Below are 23,273 nucleotides of genomic sequence, written 5' to 3' on the forward strand. Positions count from 1 at the left end.
CAGGAGCGCAGGTCGACTGGGGGCTGGGCACAGGGTGGCCCCTCCCCCGGGGTGGGGCGATTCCGCACGTTCCAAACCTCTGTGGCGCGCCTTGGTGAAAACTCGTGCGGCCCTCCCCCTAGGGGGCGCGGCTTTCCAAGCCAGGCGGGATTCCACTGGGCATTTGTCTGCGGAAGGCGGGACTTCACGCTTGATGGCCGTTGGAGGCGTGGCCTCCTGACTGCGGCCGCGCTCACTGCGGGACTCCATTCCCCTGTGACGCAGGCGCGGGCGCGGGCGCGGGCGGGGCGGAGTCGAGTCAGCCTGAACTCCGCCCCCAGCGGAGGCGGCCGAGGCCGGGGGCGTGTCCTGGGCGGGGCCGTGCCCCGCCCCGCCCGGTCGCCGAGCAGTGGCCAGCGCAGGGAGGGCCCGGCCCCGGGATGTGAGTGAGGCAGGGGTGGGGGCGCGGGGTGGGGCGTCAATCCAAGCCCCCGGGGTTCGCAGGGGTCCCCGTGGGCGGGAGCACTAGTGTGCGGGCTACCCGGCGGGCTCGTCAGGTGCGTGCCCAGGTACGGCGGGCCAGGGGCCGCTCAGGCCGAGTGAGCCCAGGCTGGCCCCGCGCCACTTCCCTGCGGTCCTAGGTGCGGGCCACCGGGCTCCGACCTGGGTGAGGGCCGGCGACATGCGCGGGTCTGACGTCTCTCTTATCCCAGGCTTCACCAGCTGTGCGGAGGCCCCTCGCAGTGGCAGCAGCTGGAGCCGGGTTTCTGGTCCCGGTGCGGCGGCGGCTGCAAGGGTGTAATGGGGTGGGGAGGGGGGTCAGCTGCGCGGCAAGGCTGAGGTGATCTCCATTCCCAGCTGCGGGTTGGGCCACAGCCTGCGTGAACCCCGACCTGCTGTTTCTGGGAACCGTCACCGCCACCCCCGGCTCTCAGGGATAGGGTGCTTTCTGTGCTCAGCTGTTTGGATGCATTATCTCACAACAGCCACATATTTTACAGTTAAGGAAACTGAGGCCTAGGGCCACACAGCTGTTTAGCGTGATTGTTCTAACGTGGAGGTGAGATGCACCCTGGTGAACATTGGTGCTGCACAGGTCTGCAGTGTGACCTTGGGCATGCCCCGTTCCCTCTCCAAGCCTCTGTGCGATGGTGGTGCCTACCTCCCAGGGCTCTGGTGAGGTTTGGGTTGGATAGTGCAGGGAAAGGGCCAGTGCTCAGTAAGGAGCTGCTCTCATGACTGTTGTTGCTGTTGCTAAGTGGCCCTTTTCCTGCGGCCGAGGGAGCTCGTGGTACTGGGTCAGGGCTGTGTGGTCAGTCCAAGTGGGGCGGCAGGAAGCAGGAGGCTGCTTTCCACACTGAGACTGCCCCTCTCTGTGTGTCTGTCCCCGTGCGCACGGAAGGCCACACACAACTCAGCTGTACCAGCATGTGCCGGAGACACGCTGGCCCATCGTGTATTCACCACGCTACAACATAACCTTCATGGGCCTGGAGAAACTGCATCCCTTTGACGCGGGAAAATGGGGCAAAGTGATCAGCTTCCTGAAAGGTATGGAAGGCCCTATGAGACCCTACATCTGTTTCTTCCAACCCACCTCCCCCACCCCAGACCACAGACACAAGCTGTGGTCTCCTACCTCCAGGCTCAGCCCTCAGACTGCCTTCCCCCCATGCTGGCAAAGGGGCTTTTGAAAACAGACTTCTGAGCATGATATGTCCCTGTCTCAAAACTTCAGTGCTCCCCATCGCTGTGGGCTTAAGTCCTGTCTCTGTCCGTGGAGGCCTGTAAAAGAGGAGCTGATTAAGGATGGACGCAGGGAAGCTGAAATTTAGAGGAATCCAATGTCCCCAATAAGCTTTGAGAGTCCAAGAGGTAGAAAGACTTCGCTCCAACCCTACTGATTACAGATGGAGGAGATTGGGACCCAGAAAGGCTAGGGAACAGGCTCAAAGTCACACAGCTACTAAGTGGCAGAGTGGGGTCTGGAACTCAGAGCTCTAGGCTCCCACCTTTCACAGCTCATTCCACTGAGTAAGGTGATGCTGAGTGTGGTTTCAATTTTGGCTTGTAATCCAAGGGTCTGGTCTAGCTGGGAAATTCAGTCATCACAGCAGGCTAGTGGGAGAATATTCTCCCTTGCCCCTGCATTAGGGGTTCTTTAATTGACAGTAGTAGGGAATGTTACCTGACATAGGATGAACCTTGTGTATCTTTAAATCACACAATCCTGATCACGCCACGGAGAAAGTTTCACTTTGGGGCTAGTCTGTCTTTAATACCGAAGCCCATCTCCCTTTTAACAAATCTAGAGCAAGGGGCAGGTTCTGCATGTTGCAGAAAATAGAATCAAATTACAGATTAATAATGGTTTGTTTCTATCATATATATTTTCTATTTTTGGTCAACTTCTGTTTATGGCAACTGATACTGATTTTCCATTTACAATTGTGGCCCGAATGAGGATTCAAAGAAAACTATGAAGTAGAAAGAGTACAAGTGGGGTGCCAGGATGGTGAGAACCCAGTGAGTGGGGCCAGCATGCTGCTCCCCTCGCAGTGCTCTTGCCTTCTTGACCATGGTCCTTCATGCTCTGTTCCAGCAGACCCAGCCTGAATCATTCCCCACGTTGCCCTTTCTTGGGATCCTGTGTTATCCAGCAGCTCAACATAGGGTTCCTTGTCTCCCTCATCTCTGAGCTGACAGTCCTCCTGAGTTCTCTCCTTTCTTCTCTGAGGATGTGGGTGGAAAGGAGGCAGGGGCCACATGGTGAAGGACCTTGGGCGCTGCCAAGAAGAGAGCTGGTCCTTTGCCTGAAGGCAGTGGGGAGCCATGGAATGTTATTAGGGGGAGGGAGAGAGTAGGGAGTGCCTTCTGTATGTGGAGCTATATGTGGGAAATGTATGGAACTAGTGGCTTCTAAGGGTTACACACTAGCACAGTTTCCTTAGATTTTGACCTTGTCCCTTTGATTTCCCTAGAACCCAGAGCATCATGGTCCTGTTCTCACTGTGCCCTAGAGCACTTCCTGCTCTTGGCTTCAGTGTGTTCTTTTGCAAAACAGAGCAAATCTTGTCTGGTGGATGGGAGGGCTGATAAAATACTGCAGTGTTTCCCAAAACATCAATTATTTGCAAACCACTCTTGGGACCTTGCCATTTTCTCCTACCACCTGCTCCGTTATTTACTTCGTAATCTTTTTTTTATCGACTTAGCCTCTGCTTTAAAAAAACTTAAATAAACTTGTTTTAAAAGGAAACATTATATCATCTAAATGGGAAAAGCCAGTTTCACTTGCCATAAATAGAAGGTCATGGTTAAAAAATAAATGCAGGAAAACTGTAATTCACTTCATCCTGCTTACTGTTGCCTGGCGGTCTGCGAGACTGCTGCTTTTTGGGTTAAAAAAGGGAGATGAGCAAGGGTTTAGGCAGGCCTTAAAAAGAGGCCACACCACACCGAACCTCCCATGATGTCACCAGAAGGTGGCGGGAGAATCCAGAAGAGCTTTTCGCACTTTGAGTCAACATGATTGATCCGTGGCCCGCCTGCCTCTGAAAGCTGCCCAGTCACACCTGAGCTCACCTCTTGGCTGTCAGTGCTTTGGGAGCACAAGGATGGCTGCGTGCCCCATGCCTGATGCCCTCGGGCCTGAGGGCCTGGCATTGTCCACCCTGGCCCGAGGCAACCTATTCTCAGAAGCCAGCAGTTGCCCACCTCCCCCTGGCGCAGAGCCGGCAGAGGCTAGCTCTGCAGCCTATTGAAGGAATGGTCTGGAGCCGGGTCTGCCTTGGGGTCATCAGGGAAGCAGGATGCCCACTTTGTGGTTTCAGAAGAGAAGCTTCTGTCAGATGGCATGCTGGTGGAGGCGCGGGAGGCTTCGGACGAGGACCTGCTGGTGGTGCACACGAGACGCTATCTCAACGAGCTGAAGGTACAGGGACTGGGGCCTGCGGCGCTGCCGACCAGGACGGGTGGCCAGAGCAGGGGCAGCTCAGCCTCGAGGGGCTCCATTCCTGCCCCTCCTGCAGGGGTGGGGCACGAAAGTCTGTGGTCCCCAAGAGAAGGAGAGAGGTGTCATAAAAAGGCAGATACCAGGGATGGGCTAGGCTTTCAAAAAGAAGTTCGAAATTCAGTTTAGTAAGTGGCAGTCCCTGGTTTCTTTAAGTGGCAACTCATTTCAAGATTTTTCAGTCCCATCTGCCGACCAAACCAGGCCTATAGGCTGCCTGCTTGTGACTTCTTTCTAGAAGAGCTCACAAAACTCTCATCAGTGCTTGAGGGTCTGAGGCCCCAATGTGGGGTGCTCCCCTGGAGGGGAAGCTAGGCTGGGGTGGGGGGGTTGTATCAGAACCTGGTGCTGCCAACCCACCCTGGTGGGGGCATGGTCACGGATGCCAACAATGTGGGAGTCCAGACCCCTGACCCCCAGCTCATCTTAGGCTCAGCGCCATGGCAGATGCCAGAGGTCACCAAGCACTGCACGCCCCCCCCGCTCCCCCCGCCATAATTGGAAAAGCCTAGAGCCAGAAGGGCTTGGAGCTCCCTGCTCAGGGTCACCCAGGAAGTGCAACAGCTCTTAGGGAGACCCCAGGCTGGGCATCCATCCAGTCTTCCCAGTTCCTGGTCATGGCTGCCACCTGCCCTCTTCCTGACTCTGGCTGGAGCTGTGAGAATTCTAGATGGACTTGTGACAGTGTCAGCTCATGAAAGATTACCAGGAAGAGGTTGAAACCTGGCTCCTGGGAGAGAGAGGTGTGCGAGGCCTTGGCAGGAAGCCCAGTCCTTGGCTGCCCTGGTTTCCCGGGTCCAGACATGCGTGGTCACCGTCCACAGCCCAGGGCTGGGCCAGGAAGACATGCCTGCCAGAGTCCAGAGGGTGAGGGTGGGGAGCAGGGACAGATGGCAGTGGGGCGGGGCAGGGAGAGACCAGAACAGAGGGGGGTCAGGGTGGATTGCATGTGAATGATAAGGATAAGGCTGGGGGTGGGGAGCATAGGCTGTAGGACCCTTCAGGAGAACCGTGCAGGGCTCCCTCTGTGCTTGTCCTTGGGCCCCCAAAAGCCTAAAGGCAGCTTACTGTGTGATAAATCCTCATAATAATAAAAAAAACAGTGTTAACAGCTAGAGACCCAAGTAGAAAATTGAAGTCAAGGGCAGGAGGAGAATTCCGATATGCCAACTGAGAGGATTAACCAAGATGCTATGACTGAGCTCACGTATTTGGCTTGGAGCTTCCTGGCAGCAAGAGCAAAAGGAGAAACGTGATGATTGCCACAGCACCGACTAAGGTGAAGTATTCAGTCATTCGACACATCTGTGTCAAATGCTGACTGTGTAGTCGGTACAAAATGAAAACTAAGCAGGTCTCCCTGCTCGCACGGATTTGCATTTTTGTTGTGGAAGACTGAGAATAAAGGAGTAACCGCACAAGAGCGTCTCACAGCACCAAGGCCTACGAGGGACAGAAAACGGAAGGCAGCTGAGTGAAGGGTGGAGGGTGACTGGGTGGCCTGGGAGGGCCTCACAGAGGTGAGGTTTGAGCTGAGACAACAAAGTGAGGAGTAGGTGACAGTCTTGGGGAGCTTTGAAGGAAGAATGTTCCAGAGCCACATGCCAGGAGGGGGAGGGGACTTTGGCTCCTAAAGGGGAGAAGGGTGCTCGAGGTAGCACGATGTGGTCAGGGAGGCGAGCCGCGCCAGGCCGCACTGGGTCGTGCAAGCCGTGGGAGGAGTTTGGTTTTGTACCAGGTACCATGGGAGAGTGATATGGTGTGAGGTGCCCTTGATCACGTGGGACCCATGCCCATTTCAGGCATTTTGGCATTTAGGGGTTGCGGCTCAGGAACATCCCCCTCGCCCCCACTCATCCCCTGCCCTCCCCTCGCCCCCATCTGCAATGTTCCTTGTCTTTTTTCTCTGCTGTGGGCACCTGCAACAGTGCCCTGGAGAGTTCCTGCAGGTTTCCTCGGCTGTTCCGTGTGTGCTGTGGGATGTCACCCTCTCCCCTGTCCTGCCTCAGTCTGCCAGCCACCCGTGTGCCAGGGCTCGTGCCTGGCCCTGTCCTGGGGTGGCCTTCAATGCTTAATAATTCAGGCATCGAAGGACATGCAGTAGCCTGATGTTTGCCAGTGATGTCCGTTCAGGGAAAGAAATGTTTATTAAGCACCTACTGTGTGCAAGGCCTAGAGTGGGCCCCATTGAAGGTGGTGGTTGGATTGGGCCAGTGCCAGGTTTTTGCCCTCTGCCAACCCCAGTGACAGTTTGCCTGGGGTGTGGGGTAGCGTGATGCGTATCTGACATCTTGACCTTGTGCAGTGCTTGGGGTATGTTTATCCAGCAAGTATTTTTTTTAAATCCAGTAAGTATTTAATGAGCCCTGTGCTGTGTTCCAGGGAAGACAGACTAGAACAAAAGAGATGGAGTCCCTCTCCTTAGGCAGCTGGCATTTGGGTGGGGGGAGTCAGCCAATAGACATGAAAATCAAGTCAATTATAAGGTGTGTTATGAGGCACTCAGTGCTGTGGGCAAAAGTACATCAGGAAAGGGGGTGGTGGGGACGGCAGTTTGAAATAGGGAGATTAAAGAGGGGCTTACTGACATGTGATCATGGACTGAGGGCAGCGAGGCAGTGAGCTATGTGGGTCTGTGGAGGAAGGGCATTCCAAGTAGAAGGATCAGCAAGTACAAAGGCCCTGGGGCAGGAGTATCTCCAGTGTGTTCTGAAACAATATTTGCCACTGGATTGGAGGAAATGGGGGGTGGAGGGGAGACTGGCAAGAGATGGGATCAGAAAATGATCAGGGACCAGACCACACAGGGCCCTCATACCGCTGTGGCTTTGCTCTGAGGGAGGTGGGAGCCAAGGCATGTTTTAAGCAGAGGGAGATGAGATGATCTAGGTTTTAGCAGGGTTGCTTGGCAACTGTAATGAGGTGAGGCTGTCAAGACAAAAGCAGGGAGATCAGTGAGGAAGGAGGTTGCTGCAGAAATCTGGTGGGAGGCTCTCAGACTAGGCTAGAAGCAGAGGCTCTGGATTTTGGCGGAGTGGTAGGATTTGTAGTTTGTTATGAAGTTGAACAATAGAATTTTCTGTTGTTCCCATTGGGTATGAAGCATGCAAGAGAAAGAGAAGCCAAGGACACCTGAGCCTCAGGAAGTCTGGGCACCTCTTGGGCCTAGTCACTGACCTCACAACACTCAGAGTCCTGCTGGGGAGGGAGACCTTTAGCAGCAGAGCCAGGATAGGGGGCGAGGGGCCGGGGGTGGGGGGATGGCTGCGAAGTCTCAGAGAGTCTCTGGGGAAATCCCCCCCCCACTCTGATTTTTCTCTTATCTCTTCTTCCCTGAGGGGACTCTTGTCTCCTTTTTTTCTTATTTATGGTAAAATTCAGATAGCAGAACCAGTAACCATCTTAACGCGTAAAATTCAGTGGCATTTAGTGCATTTACGAGGTGGCGCGAACATCGCCTCTATTTAGTTCCAACACATTTTCCTCGCTCTAGACGGAAACCCTGAACCCACGAAGCATTTGCTCCCCATCCCTCCCTCTCCCCTGCCCCTGGCCACCAGCCACCAGCCACCAGCCTGTGTTCTAACTCTATGGACTTGCATTTCTGGGTGTCTCCTACGCATGGAACCATACAGCACGTGACCTCTGGCGTGTGACTTCTTTCACCAAGCACAAGCGTGGAGTTTTCCAGAATCATCCATCCTGTGGCGTGTACCTGCACTTTATTCCTTATTATGAATGAATAATATTCCAGTGTGTGGCTAGACCACATTTTATTTATTCATTCTTCAGTTAATGGGCATTTAAGTTGCTTCCAGCTTTTAGCTTTTGTGCATAGTATTGCTATGAACGTGCGTATAAGAGTATTTATTTGAGTACCTGGTTTCAGTTGTTTTGCTTATATACCCAAGCCTGGAATCGCTGGTCGTAGGGGAATTCCAGTTAATTTTTTGAGGAAAGGCCACAATGATTCCCACAGCAACTGCACGTGATATATCCCTAACAACGGCGTAAAGGTTCCAATTTCTCTACATTCTCACCTACACTTGTTTTCTGGTTTGTTTTTGTTTTTGATCGTGGATAACTTAGTGGGTGTGAAGTGGTATCTCTTCTGGTTGTAACTTGCCTTTCCCTGATGGTTAATGACACTGACCATCTTTCCATCTGCCTATTGGCCATTTTCACATCCTCTTTGAAGAGGTGTCTGCTCAAGTCACTGACCCATGTTAAAAATTTGGGTTGTTTATCTCTTTGTTGTGGAGTTTTAAGAGTTCTTTGTATGTTCTCTATAGTGTATGATTTGCGAATAATATCTTCTCCCATTCTATAGATTTTATTTTTGCTCTCTTCATACTGTCCTCGGATGCACAAAATTTTTAAATTTTGCTAAACTTTGCTAAACTCAGTTAATCTATTTCATCTTTTATTGCTCGTGCTTTTGGTATCACGTCTAAGAATCCACCGCCAAATCCAAGGTCATGAAGATTAACCCACGTATTTTCTTTTAAGAGTTTCAGTTTGTGTTTAGGTCTTCGGTCCATTTTGAGTTGATTCTTGTATATGGTGTGAGGTAAGGGCTCAACTTGAATCTTTTGCGCATGGCTCTCCAGTTTTCCCAGCACCGTGTGTTAAAGACACTCTGTTTTCCTCATTGACTAGTCTTGGTACCCTTGGAGAAAATCAACTGGCCATAGACGTATGGATTTATTTCTGGACTCTCTATTCTATTCAGTCGATGCGTATGTCTGTCCTCTGCCGCTGCCACATGATTTTGATGACTGAAGCTTTGTAGTAATTTTTGAAATTGGGAATTGCAAGTCCTCCAACTTTGTTCTTTCTCAAGGTTTGTTTTTTTTTTTAAGGTCCCTGAGATTCCCTAGGAATTATAGGATCAGCTTCTCCATTTCTGCAAAAAAGGCCATTGGGATCTTGATAGGGATTGTGTTGAATCCGTAGATGAGTTTAGAAAGTATTGCCATCTTTATAATATTAGGTCTTGCAACTCATGAACCAGGATATTTTTTCATTTATTTAGATCTTTAAGTTCTTTCAGCAGTGTTTTATAGTTTCAGTGTACCAGCCCTAACACCTCCTTAAATTTAGTTAAATTTATTCCCAAGTATTTTATTATTTTTGACATTGTTGTAAATGGAATTACTTTTTTAAAAAAATATTTATTTATTTGAAAGAGAGAGCGCATGAGCAGGGGGAAGGGCAGAGGGACAGGCAGACTCCCCGCTGAGTGGGGAGCATGATACAGGGCTTGATCCCAGGACCCCAGATCCTGACCTGAGCTGAAGTCAGACGTTTAACCAACTGAGCCATCCAGGTGCCCCTAAGTAGACGTACTTTTTAAATTTCCTTTTTGAATTATTTATTGCTAAGGTATTGCAATACAGCTGATTTTTGTGTGTTGATCTCGAATCCTGCAACTTTGCTGAATTCACTTCTTCAGTTTAATAGGTGTGTGTGTGGTCCTTAGGATCTTCTGTAGCTAACGTCGTCCATCTGTGAATATGGTTTTACTCCTTGCTTTCCCATTGGAGGCCTTTTATTTCTTTTTCTTTCCTAATTGCTCTGGCTGGAACTTCCAGTGTGAGGTTGACTAGAAGTGGCAAAAACAGGCATCCCTGTCTTGTTCCTGATCTCAGGCTGAAGGTTTTCCATTTTTTAGTGCTGTGTATGATGTTAGCTGTGGGATCGTGTGTGCGTGCTCACGTGTGTGTGTGATAAATGCCCTTTACCAGGTTGAGGGAGCTCCTTTCTGTTCCTAGTTTGTTGATTGACTTTTCATGAAAGGGTGTTGGATTTGGGCAAAGGGTTCTTCTTCATCTACTGAAATGATCACGTGGATTTTTTCCCTTTTCTCCTTTTGCTCCCACTTTCACTGGTGGAAAGTTCTGACCCAAACCAAGCAGTTGGGGCTCCAAATGGAGCCATCTCTTCCCTGAGAGCCATTCTTGGTTTGGATTTCTGAGGGTAGAGGGTCCACCCGAGGAGATCAGGCAGCTGGAGAATAGAGTCTTGCAGAGCTGAGAGTATGGGGCAGGAGTGGGTCCAGGGGTGTCGCCAACCTCAGGTATGTTCTGCTATCTGTGGGGTCCCCAAAAGGCTGGCTGGGCTTGGAGGCCCTGATACCTGGCCAGGCCCTGAGATGGGAAGCTCACAGGCCATGCCTTTTGGTGGGCAATGGGCATTAGGCTGGGGCAAACCTCCCTTGTTCATGTAACTCATTCATTCTTTCATTCATACATTCAGCACTATGGGGGTCAAGTTCTCTAGAGCAGTGGTTCTGAAACTTGCTTAAGCATTGGAATCCACGGAGGGCTTGTCATAACACGGATCACTGGGCCCACTCCCAGCGTTTCTGATTCAGGAGGTCTGGAGAGGAGCCTGACAATCTACATTTCTTTTTTAAGATTTTATTTATTATTTATTTTAGGGAGAGAGATTGTGTGTACGCAAGGGACAGAGGGAGAGAGGGAATCTCAAGCAGACTCCCCGCTGAGCATGGAGTCCGACACAGGGCCCGATCTCACGATCCTGAGAGCATGACCCGCGTTGAAATCAAGAGTCAAACACTTAACCAACTGAGCCACCCAGGCGCCCTGCGAATCTACATTTCTTTCAAGTTCTCGGGTGCCGGTGCTGCAGGTCTGGGAACTACACTCGGAGAAGCACCCCCTAGAAGCCGAGCCCACTGGGGATGGAGGGGCAAGGGATTCCCCGAGGCTAAGAGAGGGTGGGAGGCAGAGGGCAGGGGAAGAAGCTGAGCACTCAGGAGGGTTCAGCAGGAGCGTGGCCTTGCCTGACCCCAGGAGGGGCCCTGCACTTGTGCTGAGTCGGGAGCAGAGGGCCAGAATGTTCTAGTCCCTTATCGGCCAGTCACCCTTATCGGCTCTCCTGGGTGGCACAGCTGAGGTGACCTCCTGGGGGGAGTGTGCGGGTAGGGATCTGGGTCAGGACGGACAGCATGGCTGTGGGCACCTACTGTGTGCCAGGCGTCGCTCTCACCATGGAGAGCATTGATGCCTGGCTCTGGCATCCTTCTGGAAGAGACAGATAACAGAGACATACTGTAACCTCAGGTAGAGATGCGTGCTGTGAGGAAAGATGAGGCAAGGGTGGGGGTCGGGGGGGGCCCAGGTGGGGGTACTTCAAACGGGGAGACGAGGACAGGCCTGGTGGATGGGTCTAAGTCCTTGTTTTAGGTCTGCTCCTGTTTCGTGGGTGAGGAGGCAGGAGGAAGTAAAGGGCCATGCGCAGATTCACAGAGCAGTGGCAGAGCCCCTAGTTGGACCAGTCTGACTCTGAGGAGGACTGCTGAGCCCCGTCCCCGCCCTACTCACATCTAGCCCATCCCTCAGTGCCCTTGCCTGGGGCCAGGCTCTCCCAGGGCCTGAGCTGCTGGCAGATCCGGGCGCTCTCATCTCAGCCTGCTGTGCCACATGACCCAGATAACGTATCTTGCCCTCCCCCTGTAGCCGCCCCCCCCCCCGCCCGGTCCCCATCCTCCAGCACCCAGCCACCAGCCTCCCTCGTCTATTTTTCACCCTGATTGCTGGTGGTTTTTCAAGAGCAGCACCGTCCAATAGAACTTTCTGACATGCCAGAAGTGTTCCAGAAGGGCTCTGTCCAGTAGCCACTAGCTACATGTGGCTATTGAGCCCTTGAACTATGGCTGGTGAGACTGAGAAACAAAATTCTAAATTTTTTATTGAAGTATGGTTGATTTTTTTTAATCGAAGCAACAGAATTCGAATTCAACACTTTCTAATTGATTTAAAAGTATGCCCACGTAGTCACATGTGGCTGGTGGCCACTGGATTGGAAGGCACAAGTCTAGATCATCAGGAGGCAGCATTGCTGCCTTGCACAGAAACCACTCCTGGGCCCGGGAGAAGTCGAGCACCATTTCTCACCGCCGGAAGTGGAGACACATTGGCAGACATGCACCTTCCCCCAGGGAAGCGATCCCCTTGGCCAAATCGCAGACGTGCTTCTGGTGACTTTATGCCTGGCCCATGTAGAATTCGCCCGCTAGCCTAAGAGGTTCCCAGTGTGTCCCAGATGACTGCAGCTCTTGGAAGGTCAGTATGGGTTCTGTAAAAAGTCAAGCTGGCCGACGGAGGTTCGTGGCCAGAAAGTTTGGGAAACGGGGTGAAGCAAAGTTCAACAGGATTCTTGACTGCACAATGGAGAGCTTTTAACATGCCGGAGTGTGTGGTGAATTTCCAAGGGGTGGACAACAGAAGCAGTGTTTCCCAGACTCATTTGAGGCGGAACCCTTTCCTGATGGGATGCTGAGCTGGACAGGTGCTGTGGAACGCAGTGTCAGAAGTGCCCTTCTCATGGTTTTACATCTCTGGCGGACCCCTCGGGAGGATAAGGTTTTGTTTTCCTTCCATCCTTATTCCCTGCTCGCTTGCTGAGGGAGAGGGGGGGGAGGCAAGGACTTAACACGTTCCCTCAGTGGCTCATTTGTTTTTATGCTGTTTATTCATAGAAAACAGTGGCCCCGTGCCCCCCGCGTGCCAGGCCTGTGCCAGACAGTGGGATGGGTGTGCTGAGCAGGCCGAGGTGGCCACCTTCTGCTCTCTGGGTCTGCCCCCCACACGCACACACGCGCACACGCACACACACATACGTATGTGGAGGGGTCTTGGGGCTTTCCGACCTTCCTGGTCTCAGCTGGAGCCCCCCACCCTGTCCCAGGCCCTGCGGTGCTTCCGTGTTACAGCCGGAGGCCTGGGGCTTGAGGAAGGCTGGCTCGGCACCTCTCTTTTCAGACTTTGAGTGGCCTGGGTCCCATGGACCATGCTCACAGCTTCTTCACTTGAGCGAGGCAGCAGAGCGAGCGTCCCCGGCCTTCAAGTATCCTCAGCCTTGGTGGCCTGGGAGGAGGTGGCCTGGGCGAGGTGCCCACACAGCTGGTCAGTGCAGTTTGAGGCAGCCTGGGTGCCCAGCACACCTCGGCCCTGACAAAACGTCTTCCCTGTTGGCCAGCGTGGCTGCAGTGGCCCCTGCAAAGATTGACATGTGTCCCGTCCTGCCCTGTCTTCGAGGGACACCCTCTGGCTAAAGGGCCTGCCAGGACCTTCCCAGGCATGTGTCCTTTCTGTCTCACCCCATCCTTGGCCTCTCCTTTTCCCTCTCTGCTGACTCCTCCCCATCACTGAATGTGCTTGGGCCTCTGCTGCCCTAAATCTCCTCCCCTGGTGGGAGAACCCAGTGGCCATGCTTCCCGCTCTCAACACCTCTCTTTGCTTATTCCTTCCTGAAATTTCTCTGCCTGGCCTCCTAAGCGCCATACCTCTGCCCACCCCCAACCTGTCCCAGGACAGCCCTCGATGGTCCCAGTGGGCTACACTTCTGGGCCTGGCCCTTCAGGATTGGAGTCTTGGGGTTCCAACCTTGCATCCTTGACCCCTCTGCCTGCCCATCGCCTTGTGCTATCTGCTAACCGTTCCCCTCTCACCTCTCCCGGGCCCTCATTATCTCTCGCTTCCTCCCGGGGCTGCTGCTTCTATTCAAGTCCCCCTAATTGGTCCTCCTGCTGCAGCCAGAATGGCTTGGGAAAGCACCATCTGATGGCTCCCCGCTGCTCTGATGAGGCTGTCTGAGAACATTCTCTGGCAGCCCAGGCCCTACGCGACAGGCACAGCCCTGTCCCTGCCGCACCCAACTTCTCGGGAGCCTGGACTCCCCTTCCGTCTGCCAAGCAGTTGTCTTTTCACCTTTACCCCAACATCTGGGCAACTCCTGTTCACCTTCAGTCTCAGCTTCAAGGTCACTGCCTCCAGAAAGCCTCTCTGCTCCCACTGGGACACAGACCATGTTCTCCTTCGAAGGCTTTGTCGCAGATACGCACTTCCAAGCTCGGCTTCGCCTGCTGTCAGAACAGGACCAGCCCTGCGCTGGAGCCTGCTGCCTAGCAGGCCCTAGTAAATATTGACAAAGTGCCCTGGGCCCCTCTGAGGCTCTGCTTGGGGTCAGTGGAGAGAGCAGGGAGCATGGATCCAGGTACATTCGCAGCCAGGCAGGAGACGGTTCAGGATTGGGTGCATAGACGTTTGCCCAGGGGCCAGGGGAAGGTCATAGGGATGGCCGTGTCCTGATCTTGGTGCAAATGTCTTTTGGGTACCCTAGACCCTCCTGCCTCAGTAGCTGGGATGAGGGCCTGATACCCCTTTTGAAGGGAGGTCTGATTCCCAGTGCATGAAGAGGTCATGCTGGGCCAGGGGAGCAGGAGACCTGGGCTTCCTGTCCTGGCTCTGCCAGTGACTCACTGTGGGACCTTGGAAAGAAAGATCTTCCCAGGTCAGGGCCTCAGTGTCCCCCCTTTTGTGCAGCAGGTGGGCTGGGCCGGTGCTGAGTCTGTGGCCCATCACTGGTAGTCCTCTGCAGCTCTTGTTCTGGGCACAAGAGGGCAGCCAAGGGCTTTGGAGCACTGAGGAATGTGGGCCAACAGCCTTAAGGAAGCTGCTCCTTACTGGGGGGTCGGGGGGGGGGCTCTCATTCTGACCAAAGGAACTGCGCTAGGCTGGAAGTTCACCCAGTGCACCTTGAAACTGACATTACGAGGAATCTGATTTCCCCACTGCTGCCTCCGGGCGCTGGGCATGGCAGTGGGAGGCCAATGGCCTGCGTCTCTTTCCACAGTGGTCCTTTGCTGTTGCGACCATCACAGAGATCCCCCCTGTCATCTTCCTCCCCAACTTCCTTGTGCAGAGGAAGGTGCTGAAGCCCCTTCGGACCCAGACAGGAGGAACCATCATGGTAGGTGGGGAGGCAGGCAGAAGGAACTGCTGGGCTTGGGACCCCCACGCCTCTGGGCTTTTGCTCTCCATCTGGAATACACTCCTCCCACTTTGTAGTTGAACAAAATCCTGAATATTTCTCAAGGCACAGCAACAATGACTCTTTCTCCCAAAGCCTTTCCCACGTGCCGCCAGGACATTGAATTCCTTGTTCCTTCCCCCATGGACCTCCTATTAGAGTTACCATATTTGCTGGTATATAAGATATATCCCCATTCCCCAGAGAGTATATCCGCAAACTATGGCTCCAATATACTCAATTCAAGATGGAAAACCGAACCTCCATGACTTCGGTGATGGATGATGCTCCCCTCACCCTGCATCATGGGTGTGGCAGGAAAGAACACTTGCGGCAAAATTAGGTTTCGTATCCCACATGTAGTTGTCTTTAAAATTAGTCACAGGCTGCCGAGTTAATTGGAGGCAGAGGAACATGGCAGCTTTAAATGTAGGATCAAGACCTATTGATCCCGATCGTTTTCTTTTTAGCTGTGCAAATTCGTACATTTTGTTCATTGGAGTATCCTGCCTACCCCCAAACGATGATTTCCTGTAGGATTTTGGTATTCAGTCTGCCATATTTCCACAGACAAAAAATGGTCTATTTTCCCTTTGAAAGCCCCATTAAGATCATTGTCAGCTCGTGTGTGATCGTAACTACTTAACTTTGATTTCTTCCAGTTTCTTTGCAAAATTGCAAAGGGGCTCACGCACGGCACGTCTCATATGCCAGCCAATCTGGTACTTGCTTCCAAGACTGAGTCTGAGTTTGCTGGAGGATGAGTGCCTCCTGAACCCTACCTCATGGGTCAGCCCTACGTCAGAGCTGGCTGGACACAGTGTTTATGGAATGAATGAGTGAAGCCGTGAATGAATGAGCGAGGGAGGGAATCAGTTGTCTGTGTCTCTCACCGTGTGCTTGTCTCCGAAGGCAGGGAAGCTGGCCATGGAGCGAGGCTGGGCCATCAATGTGGGTGAGTGCCCCGGGCCGGCCTGGCCTGCTGGGTCCTGGGGGCTGGGAGGGCCAGGAGGAGCCTGAGGACAGCCGATGTGAGTTGAGCGGCTCTGGTGCCTTATTTAGTGGGATGGGAGAGGGTATGCAGCCATCTGGTGTCTGGGAGGGACCAACCACTGCCTGCACCTGATGTGGGATCCTTATCTAAAAGAGTTCCCCAGATGGGTCCCCAGCTCTGCCTTTGCATACTTCCAGTGACAAGGAGCTCACCCCCTCTGCAAAAGCCTTCACCATCCCCTGGGCAGCCCCAGATGGGGCTGAAACCTGCAGCATTTCAGTGTCTTTCCTGTAAAACTCCATTAGCCTTCTGGGGCCCAGCACAGTCTGCAGGGGCTTGGTCATGTGATGGGCAGACAGGCCCAGCGTCAGTATACGTCCTTCTCAGGGGCCTGAGCGCCAGCACTCTGCAGTCCCCTGGACTCTTCTGAGAGATTGGCTCATGGGAGGCCTGCACACATCTTCCTTATCCCGTCCTCATCTGTCCCTCGTGGAGACGCAGCACTTCACAGTTAGCAGACCTCTTACTGTCTGGCCTCTTATTTGAGCTGGGCGTTGTTGTTGTCAGTCCTGTTATATTGAGAAGAGAGGTGTGGAGAGAGGCCTGGTGGGTTGCTCAGAGTCCCAGAGCAGAGGACCCCTACCTTTGGCTGCGAGCGCCGCGAGGCCAGGGGCTTGCTGGGGCTCTTCCGTCTTGGTATCACCAGGTAGCCAGCATGAGGTCTGGCATAACCGGGATGTTATGCTGCTAAACAGAGGGGTGAAAGAGACATGCCCTTTCTACGTGTGTGCCTACAGCACGGTCCTCACGAAGACCCAGGGAGGCCCTGCCCGCATGGAAGATGGTACGACCTGGTAGACGTTAAGAGTCCAGGTCTTGATCCAGCCTGGGTTTGAATCTCGGGTCTGCTTTTAGTGAGCTGTGTGATCCAAGGCAAGGTGCTGATCTTCTGTGTGCCTCAGTTCCTTCATCTGTCAAATGGAGGTGATGATAACAGTGCCTGCACTTGGGGCTATGGGGAAGTTTCAGTGAGCTCTGAGTTAGGACCTATTATCTCATTGTTAAGCTCCATTGACAGCCTCTTGGCGTGAGAAGAGGCAAGTCCTTTGTAGCTGTGGGCCCCGGCCTCAAACTGCTGGGTGGGGCAGTTGTTGGGCTCGGTTTCAGAGGCCCCTGAAACTCAGGTTCTTGTAGGGGTCGCAGGGCTTACAGAGTGGGGGAGAGGCGGGAGCCGGACCCTGGTGTCCAGGGCCTCCGCATTGCCTTGGGTGGCCATGACCAGCAGAAGGTGCCCTTCCTGACCAGCCCTTTCTACCACCTGCAGAAAGTGGGTGGTCCCAGAATAAACGGGGCCCCCAGAGCCCCTACGACCCCTTCCTGGCATGGGAAGTCACGTGGAGGCAGGCCCGGCCCTACAGAGGCGAGGAACAACTTCTTGCCTTGGAAGAGATGAGCTCCTGGCCCCTGGGGGGTTGTGATGGGCATCGGGGGCTGACTTGTTGGGACAACCTGAGAGGTTTCTTGCTCTGGACAGGGATGGCTGTGATGGCAAAGCTGTCTCCTGACTTGGGGATGGCGACTTGCTCAGGTGCTTGGTTCACTTTGCCAAACCGGAGTTCCAAGAGCCTGTCCCTGGGAGCTAAGCAGGCACAGGTGCGGGCAGGATATAGCTGGGGGTGGTGCCTGGCCCTGACCTCATCGCGTCTGCCCTCCCCACAGGTGGCGGCTTCCACCACTGCTCCAGTGACCGGGGCGGGGGCTTCTGCGCCTATGCGGACATCACACTGGCCATCAAGGTGCGCCCGAGAGCAGATGGGGACTCGCCTCCAGGAGCCCTCCCTGGAATCCCCCCGCTGCCCCCAATTTGGTGTTCTCCTCCACATTAGAGAAGGGAACTAGGTCCCAGGAGGGGAGGAAGCTGGCAGGTTGCCCAGCCAGGCCAGGACTCCCACCCAGATCTGACACTCATGCAGCCTTCAACAATGGCAGGGACTGGAGAGGAGCGGCCCGTTTGTGAGCAGTACAGGGAGTGCGTGGCTCCCCCGGAGTGAGGAGGAGCTGGACGTAATGATGGGCACGGCTGTTTCCGGCAGGCTCAGCCCTGTGCCAGCCTCGTTTGCCCTCCTCACCTCATTTGCTCCTCCCCAGTACAGAGGCGGTGACCCCGGCCCAGAGAGGCGAGGGGCAGGGTGGGCCAGCCCTGTCGGGTTGCAGAGTGCCCTTTAACCGCCCTGTGCCTGGCCCGGTTCTGGGCGTCAGGAATGGGCTGGTGTGGTCCCTGTTCTCACAGGGCACACAGACTAAATGGGGGGGGCGGGGGGCAAGCAGGTCAGCAGACCCCAGCCATTCAGAGAAGGGGACATACAGGAGACCTGAGAGGGTGGGAGGGGAAGGAAGGCTTCCCGGAGAAGGAGGCGTGAGAACTTGGCCTTGTGGGATAAGGCAGAGAACACAGGGTGATGTTCCAGGCACAGCCTTAGGGGGAGGCCCCCCCTCTCAACCCCTATCTATTTCGTTAGGAATCCTGGGCTGTCTCTGAGGGCCAGCCTGACTACCCTGCTCCTGATCTCCAGCCCTGCAGGGCACAGCGCATGCTTCCTCCTCCAGGGAGCCTTCCCTGACCATGCGCACATGCTTTTCTCGAGCTGCACGTGCTGCTCCTGGGTGTGTGACTTCTTTGCCCAGTGGCCTGATTGCCCACAAGTGTGTCCAACCTCCTACCTGACCCCTCACCAACTAGGAATCCCCAAGGGGCTATGTCCTCTGGCCTGTCTGGGTCCTCACTGCCCCTTCTCCTCCCCTGGCAGTTTCTGTTTGAGCGAGTAGAAGGCATCTCCAGAGCCATGATCATTGATCTGGATGCCCATCAGGTGAGTACCCTGTGGGGGCTGCAGTCTCATGGCTCTGCCCTCCAGGCCCCCATCAGCTCTGTCACACAGCCCCCCGCTGGGCCTCTGCCACCCCCACCCTGATCTGCCTCTCTCCTCGCTGCCCATCTTCTGAGCCTCAGGCTGGAAGCCGAGGGTCTGTCTTTGTCCCTCTGCCCGCGCAGCCCAGCCTGGGCACTGGGTCCTCCTCGTTGCTCCTGTCAAACCCAAGGGTCCTTCCTCCCTTCTGACTGCCCAACGCACCAGGCTGAAGGCTCTTCCTAAAGCCCAGTCTGGCCATGCCACTCTCCTGTTCTAAAGCCTGCTGTGGCTCCCCAGGGCTCCTAGTCAGTTTGGGGTGCCACGCCCTGCAGAGAGCTGAGGACTGCTTTGGCCCTGCCCTGCAGACAAATGCTCACAGCAGGATTTCAGGGTTGCTGGGGCCCGAGGCCACTACTCAAGAGCTCACTGCCTGGGGGTGAAGCAATGCAGTACAGGGCTTCCTCCTCGGGTCTCCAAATACAGGGCCGGCTCCTCTGGTCAGACAGGGCAGGCCGTGAAGTGGGCTCTTGAGGACACCTCCCCACCCCTGCCGTTGTGCCTCTGTGCTGGCGGGTGCCCCGCTGGGGGTCCTGGGACACCGAGCTCCGGAACCAAGTCACAGTGCCTTATCCTGCACGGCCCTTTCCAGTTTACCTTTCACATCTCTGACCCCAGCTGATCCGGCCGCGACCAGACAGGGGGGCGGGGCTAGAATTCCTTCCTCGGTCCCTGGAGAAGAAACTCAGAGGGTAGAGCTCGCTCAAGGTCACACCAGAAGACCATGGATGGGGCTGGGGTTTGAGGTTGAATTGAGGTTGGCCCACTTAACAGCCTCTGTCTCCGAGGACCAGCTGAGCTGCGTATGCACGTGGGCCATTTCCTGGGGTGTGTGGGGGGAGGATCTTGGGCTTGCTGAGGGCACCTGTGTGCTCGCAGCTTTCATACCCTCCCCACAGGGCAATGGGCATGAGCGGGACTTCATGGGTGACAAGCGTGTGTACATCATGGACGTCTACAACCGCCACATCTACCCCGGGGACCGCTTTGCCAAGCGTAAGCTGCCCCCTCTCCCTCAGCCTTAAGTGCACTCGTGCTTGGATGGAGCTCTCTCTCCCGGGTGTCCCCTACATGCTGGGCTCTGCAGAGGTCACTTCATTTATCCTCAGCATCCCTGGGAGGTGGGGACTGTTCCCATTTCACAGACTTGCAAACTGAGACTTAACTCACGTGACCCATCCAAGATCACATGAACCTGTCCAATAAACAACACATGTGGGTCCTTACATTGGGGTAATCACCAGAAGAAGAAAAATAGAACCCCTCCTACATGTGCATTTGTCTGGTAGAAAACAGGGAATGACAAAAAGAAATGAGAGGAAAAATAGGATAAATAGGAAAGACAAAACAAGATGGCATAAACCAGGTCAAACAGAACGGTTGTTAAAATAAATGCGAGTGGGTTAAACTTACCCATCAAAAGACAGAGACTCCCAGATGAACTTTGAAAACACAGCACCCTGGCCACTTGGCAAATAGGGGACATTTATGCAGGAAGGGGACGTGTATGCCAGTGGATCTGCTGAGGATAATTGAGTCCCAGGTGTGGCCCAGGGGCCAAGTTTCTGAACTGAGTCTGGAAGGTGCTGGATTTGGGCCTGAGGGCACAGCAGGGTGTGCACATTTCCGGGCGGATGCTCAAGGAGGCAGTGAGATCAGGTGTCACCCACATGGGTCTCTAACTCCCTAGGGCAGAGTGTCCTAGCTGCAGTCCCTTCCTCCCTTGGCCTCCCGTTGCAGTTCTTGGTGCTCTTTCGTTTCATTTTGGGTGGAATGAGGCGGAGCGGTGCTGGGGCCGGACTGTTTCCAGTCCTGCCTGGGGCACAGATGGGGACCCAGGCCACCTCGACCCTCCTGAGCCTGTTTCCCTTCCTTGCACCTCGGGGCTCTTCCTGTCTCCTCCTCAGAGGCCATCAGGCGGAAGGTGGAGCTGGAGTGGGGCACAGAGGATGATGAGTACCTGGACAAAGTGGAGCGGAACCTCCAGAAAGCCCTCCAGGAGCACCCGCCCGATGTCCTGGTGTACAACGCGGGCACCGACATCCTGGAGGGGGACCGCCTTGGGGGGCTGTCCATCAGCCCACAGGTGCGTCCGGATGCTGGGTGAGGGGTGCGGGGCCCGCCTGGGGACCCATGGCAGCAGATAAGGTGGGCGGCAGGGTGCTGTTCCTGATGTGGGGCGGGGCCGGGCAGGACTTCCCGGAGCCTCAGGACCCAGGCCCTCCCCCGTCCCTCCACAGGGCATCGTGAAGCGGGATGAACTGGTGTTCCGGGTGGTCCGGGGCCGCCAGGTGCCCATCCTCATGGTGACCTCGGGCGGGTACCAGAAGCGCACGGCCCGCATCATTGCCGACTCCATCCTTAATCTGTACAGCCTCGGGCTCATCGGCTCCGAGTCCCCCAGAGTCTCGGCCCAGAACTCAGACACACCTCTGCTGCCCCCGGAGGTGCCCTGACCACGCCGCGGCCCTTCTGCTCTTCTGCGCGGCCCCCTGCCTGCCTCAGCCCCGCCCGCCCCTCCGTGCTTCTCCTTTTCTAACCACGGGGGTGCTGGGGGCAGCTGCCAGGAGGCGCCGCGGGGCAGGGGCCGGCCTTGGGGGCAGCCCCTCCACTCTCCCCATTGGGTGTCAGAGGGTCTTGAGGCCCCTCTGTGGGTGGGGGCGGAAGGCAGGGCCTGAGTCCCAGAAGACCTCACATGGGGTCACAGGTCTGACCGGGGCCCTGCAGAGGCAGGCAGTTTCGCAAGGAGGGAGAATGGCAGATGAGGCTTTTGGGGCATGAGTCGTGGGATTTGTCCCACCCTCTCCTCTTCATGTCAGGGAGGGTATGAGGAGCCTCATACCTGAGGCTGAGAGCTGGGTACTACAGGTAGGCCTCTGGTGGGTGGGCTCTGGATCCCCAGGGCTCCCGGATGTGAGGGGTGGCAGGGAAGGGGGTGCGAGTGGGTTTTCCCATCTGGTATTCCCCTTCAATAAAGTAAGGGCTGGACCTGCTTTCCTGGGGCTCCTCGGTGGTGATAAGGAGAGGGGAGGGCCCGAGGAGCCCCAAATCATGCTTCAGCCATGTTCTTGCCTGTTTAGGGAAAGTAGCAGGTTTGGGGGGAAGAGCACTTGGCTCAATGATGGGCCTCAGCACTGGAGGCTTGAGGGGGCTGCCAGCTCCAGTGGGGAGGGGACAGAAGAAGGTGAGGCCCAGAAGGGGACCTTGGGGATGGGGGCAGGTGGCCAAGCTGGGACCTGAGGCTCCAAGGAAGGACCAAGGTGCTGGTGGCCAGGCTGGAGTTCCTGGAGGGAGGGCAGAGGTCTCCAACCTGGCCTGTAGGTTGTATGGGTAGGACCTTGGGCAGGGCCTTGAGTGGGGGGGGGGGGGGGGCTATAGCCTCTGCTGGCCTCACCCAAAGTGCCCAGGCCCTGATTGCGCTTGGAGTCCAAGGTTCCAAGTGGGCCCTGACCTCTGGTCTTTGAAATGCCCCAGACCCTGACCTTGTCCTCAGCTCTAATCTGAAAGGGACGGTCAGGGCCTCCCAGGAGGCTGGGTGGGGGGAGTACCCACACCCCTCATTACCTGCGTGTGTTCTTAGATAGTGATCACAGGTGGGGGGTGGGGAGGGAAAGTGGGCCAGCCGAGGCATCCCCGCCCGATCGAGCCCAGCTGGGGCACTCATGTTCCTTACCAGCTGGGGGTACTCTAGCATTCTCCCACATACTCCCTTGGTGCTCCCTCTGCTGGGGGATGGGAGGAAGGGTTTCAAAATCATGAACTATCAAAAAGACCGACCTTCTGGACTAGACCTCGAGGCACTAACCACGCGCTTGGACTCCCTCACCCGCCCCCCGCCCTTGCCGTTGGTTTCTCTGCACGTGACTGAAGGTACCTAACATCCCCTCATTTCCACCTGGGGCCTGCGACATCCGGGGGCAGGCAGTGGGCTCGCTTCGTTACTGTTGAGCTTCTGTTTGTAGGAACCATAAAGGCTCTTCTCGATGGGACTGGCTGCTGTGCGTTCTTGAGATGGACCATCCTTGCTTCCTAAGGATTGAAGGAAGTAAAGATTTAAGATTCACCTAGCACGAGGCCTGACCTCGAAAGTTGCCCCAGATGCTGGTATTTTATACCGTTCTCAGAGTCCAAATGAAGTAGGTCATTGTTCCCATTTTACAGATGAGGCAACTGAGGCTCAACAAGGTATTTGCCTCAGGCCACACGTGGTAGGGCCAGGTTTCAACCCAGCTCTGCCAGATACCGAAGTATATGTTCTCAGATGCCTCCCATTTGGCAGGAGTGAAGGAATGAGGTGGGGGTTGTTGCTCTCCAGACAGAGGACGGTCCAGGGTCTGGGAATGGGTGGAGGGGGGGGCAGGCAGGGCTGGACTATGATGGCGGCTCTGTACAGGGTGGGAGGCAGCTGGGGGGCCCTGGTAGGGCAGCAGGTGGGGTGGCGGTGTCTTCCAGCCCTGGATTGTGGTTGGAACATGTGAATGGA

General features: G+C 55.1%; 1 protein-coding gene across 3 annotated transcripts; it reads left to right on the forward strand.

Annotated features, from left to right (window-relative positions):
- Positions 1–288: 288 nt before the first annotated feature.
- HDAC11 (histone deacetylase 11) lies at positions 289–22,779 on the forward strand. Of its 3 annotated transcripts, none has more exons than XM_045812409.2 (10): positions 289–421; positions 1,382–1,530; positions 3,813–3,913; positions 14,654–14,770; positions 15,743–15,785; positions 17,544–17,620; positions 18,632–18,694; positions 19,690–19,786; positions 20,698–20,876; positions 21,031–22,779. In XM_045812409.2, coding segments are annotated over exons 1-10 (1,044 nt in total). In that variant the 5' UTR covers positions 289–419; the 3' UTR covers positions 21,247–22,779. The 3 variants fall into 3 exon arrangements, with proteins under 3 accessions (XP_045668365.1, XP_087722871.1, XP_087722870.1); XM_087866745.1 differs by lacking the exon at positions 289–421 and adding an exon at positions 526–548; XM_087866744.1 differs by lacking the exon at positions 289–421 and adding an exon at positions 625–646.
- The last annotated feature ends 494 nt before the right edge of the window (positions 22,780–23,273 follow it).

The sequence above is a fragment of the Ursus americanus genome, chromosome 14 (genome assembly GCF_024610735.1).
Source record: "Ursus americanus isolate L20-20 chromosome 14, mUrsAme1.1.p, whole genome shotgun sequence".
NCBI lineage: Eukaryota > Metazoa > Chordata > Mammalia > Carnivora > Ursidae > Ursus > Ursus americanus.

Coding starts and splice junctions, on each gene's coding strand:
- HDAC11 (XM_045812409.2), top strand. Junction 3,914..14,653: donor GCTATCTCAACGAGCTGAAG/GTACAGGGACTG, acceptor CTCTTTCCACAG/TGGTCCTTTGCTGTTGCGAC. Junction 15,786..17,543: donor AGGCTGGGCCATCAATGTGG/GTGAGTGCCCCG, acceptor CCCTCCCCACAG/GTGGCGGCTTCCACCACTGC.